Here is a 3,134-nt window from a genome sequence, read left to right on the forward strand (position 1 = left end):
CGTCCGTATAAGCATGTAGAAGAATCTCTTGGGTCGGCCCAGTTCTTCTGAAACCGGTGTTGAAGGAACAAAAAGACAAGTAAGCTAAGATGTGCAACATTTATAGCCATCTCAACCCAAACTGACGCGAAACCAGGGACCCCCAACAAGCCGAGTGGGTTCATAGCTTTTATCAGGTTTTCCGCGACCTGGCCGATTACGTCAAGCAGTACTTTCCGAACGGTATACCTTGGAATCCGAAAGGACAGCCTGCCCAGGAGGTGGCCAAAACTTTGGTTACAGCCTTGTCAACGACAGCGACACCGCCCCCTCCCCCTCCCCCCGGCGGCTTGCCGCCGCCGCCGCCGCCGCCGCCTGGCCCGCCTCCTGTACTGGACCTGAGTAATGGGGAAGCTCCTGCTTCAGGTCAGGAAAGGGGAGGCCTTGATGCTGTCTTTTCCGAGCTCAACAGAGGAGATGCCGTGACCAAGGGCCTCCGAAAGGTTGACAAATCGGAGATGACTCATAAGAACCCATCTCTACGAGCTTCCTCCAGCGTTGTCCGAGGCAAGAGCCCAGCCCCTGGAAAGAAGCCAAAGCCCGAGAGCATGCGCAGCAAAAAGCCACCCAGGAAGGAGCTTGACGGAAATAAGTGGACAATTGTAAGAGGCGAAATACGAACATGACGGATAGCAACTGATAAATATTTCACAATAGGAGAACTACGACAAAGAACCACAGCCGATTGAGATCGAAGCGTCCAACAACCATTCTTTGTTGATTAGCAGATGTAACAACACGACGATCATCATTAAGGGTAAGGCCAACGCCGTCACCATTGAGAACTCCAATCGCCTATCGTTGATTGTCGACTCTCTCATCTCCACGGTGGATGTAGTCAAGTCACAGAATTTTGCCTTGCAAGTCATGGGAGTTATCCCTACGGTCATGATGGACCAGATCGATGGTGCCCAGATTTACTTTAGCAAGGAGAGTACATCCACCAAGATCTTTACGAGCAAGTCGTCAGGTGTCAATCTGAACGTCATTTCGGGTCCTGATGGCGATTCGAAGGAAGTCCCACTGCCCTATCAGATTTGCTCTTACTATGATGAGGAGAAGGACGACCTTGTAAACGAGATAGTGTCACACGCCGGTTAGACATTTGATGGAGTCATTTTCTCGTTGCTCGGGCCACCGCGGTCGACATTGCGTGGTTGCAGATGTTTCGTAAGCTTGTGTAGTTATCAACAAGATCTGCCTTTTCACGCTGTGGACGGAACGACCGAGAGAAACCCTCATGTGTCTTGACAGTGAAGGTTGTCTGGCTGGGTTGGCAGTATGTAGTCTATTGTCAACACAACTTGAGCGATGCGCCAGTCCCTAATCTCTAGTACATGTACGCAGAATGCACAATTGGCATACGCTGCTTGTCCGGCCAATCCTTCCGTCATCCTACACTATGTTCTCCGTTTGTTCATCTTCCGGCATCTTCTCGAATTTCACGGGCCTCTCACAGTTTAGCCTTGGGTGTCTCAATGCTCGATATGAGGAGATCACGCATATCACCAGCGGCCTCGTTGAGATAGAAGCTCATCCTCTGGCTGCCAAGACCCTTCGACACAATGTTGAAGTTGATGCTATGATGTTATCAAATTAGCACTCCCCTTTTTTGGTACCCAAAAAGGCGAGGAACCTGGGACGTGACAGCTCCGGGAAGTCTTACCTGTTTTCGTTGATCATATACGCAATACCGAATCCGTCGTCAATAACCTGGCTCCAACCGTATCCGTTGAAAAACTCAGAGCTCAACTGCGAGGTCGAGAGGAACCACGTGGCGGAATATGTGTACGCTGGGTCCTTGTAGATGCTCGGGAGCTCCTCACCAGGTCCCAATAGTTTCTTCAGACCGAACAGGTGCCTGTCCACTCCCTTGCCATCTGACGCGGCACTGATGTATTCGAGATGCGAATCGATAGCCTTGCGGAACAGGTCAGTGCGAGTCGCGTCCGTCGACTCGGCGTCGGCCATGGACCGGCACCAGGCGGTTGAAGCATCAGAAACCGTGCGGCAAGTCTCGGTACGACCCTGCTGGAAACGGCGGGTGGCAGCGGACTCGTACGTGGGGCGGTTCTTGCCGTACATCTTGAAGTACGCCAGCTGGATGATCATCTGAACGTAGGCATCTGGAGAGCATTTGAACTTCTTGATCAATCCCTTGCCGTAGCCCTGGTAGGCCTGCACGGCGAGCTCGTGCTGGCCGATAACGTCGTTGAAGTCTTTGGTTGCACGGTCGATCTCAGTCTGGACGTCCTTGGTGATCTCGAATTTGACTGGCTGAGGATCGGCCAGGTTAGAGCGGATAGCGGGGTTGGAGAGGTCAATTTTGTTGTTGAAAATGAGATCATTGATGTAGTCGTTTAAGCGATGAGTAGGGGTGCCATCCATCATGGAGTGTTCGCCCATGAAGCCAGACGTGCCGTTGTCGTTGACAATGAATTGAAGAGGCTTGTCAAACCAGCGATTCTGGCCATCTCCGTGCCAGTATTGATGGGCACGCTCCTCAAGCGTCACGGGAGAGGCGTCATCGAGGCACACGACGAACGACGCAGATTCGATAGTCTCAAGGGCTGCAGCATTCTTGGGATGCGCTGCAAGCAAAGTTTGGCGTGCATCGGCCCACACATCACGGTTTTCGCTAGTCAGAGCACCAAGAGCGGGAGCTCGCTGAGCGGATTCGTAGACCTTGTTGAATTGCTGTTCGAGTTCGCTTGCATTGAGCTGTTTGCCGTTCACCTCGTGCATAATCTTGAAAAATTGGTTCTTGCGGATTGCAATAATGTGCTTGTGATCTTTGTGGGAGAACTTGACTGGGTGGTCGACAGGCTTGCGGCAACGCGACTGGCGTTAAACATGTACTGGAGCTGTCCATGCAGATTGGCAGGCGCTTCATGTACTCGGGCTCAAGGATTTCAGCGTCCACTTCTTTTTTGAATTCGAGCACGGCGGAAGTTATGGCCGCGCCGCGCTTAGCCGGGATTTCTCCTTCGACGGTCGTCTCGGTGGGAATAAAAGTAGCTGACGTAGGGAACGACAGGGTCTCTGTAGGACAGGTATGCAGCATCGTTCCACTACTCGTAGAGCCAGTTCCTGTG

At 52.2% G+C, this 3,134-nt stretch overlaps 2 protein-coding genes across 2 annotated transcripts in view; one reads left to right on the plus strand and one right to left on the minus strand.

Annotated features, from left to right (window-relative positions):
• Positions 1 to 1,140, plus strand: part of VDBG_04328 (adenylyl cyclase-associated protein) — a gene marked incomplete at both ends in the record, with an annotated part of 1,859 nt that extends 719 nt beyond the window's left edge. Inside the window, 3 exons of the mRNA XM_003004676.1 lie at positions 66 to 79; positions 137 to 641; positions 697 to 1,140. Of these exons, the coding sequence (XP_003004722.1) occupies positions 66 to 79; positions 137 to 641; positions 697 to 1,140 (963 nt within the window). The remainder of the gene's footprint in view (positions 1 to 65; positions 80 to 136; positions 642 to 696) is intronic.
• Positions 1,141 to 1,294: 154 nt separating this feature from the next.
• Positions 1,295 to 2,784, minus strand: VDBG_04329 (carnitine O-acetyltransferase; the record flags this gene model as incomplete). Its single annotated transcript, XM_003004677.1, has 2 exons — positions 1,295 to 1,619; positions 1,706 to 2,784. 2 exons carry the CDS (start codon positions 2,782 to 2,784, stop codon positions 1,493 to 1,495), a joined length of 1,206 nt encoding a protein of 401 aa, XP_003004723.1.
• Positions 2,785 to 3,134: the final 350 nt, after the last annotated feature.

Source organism: Verticillium alfalfae, genomic scaffold (assembly GCF_000150825.1).
Source record: "Verticillium alfalfae VaMs.102 supercont1.5 genomic scaffold, whole genome shotgun sequence".
Taxonomy (NCBI): domain Eukaryota; kingdom Fungi; phylum Ascomycota; class Sordariomycetes; order Glomerellales; family Plectosphaerellaceae; genus Verticillium; species Verticillium alfalfae.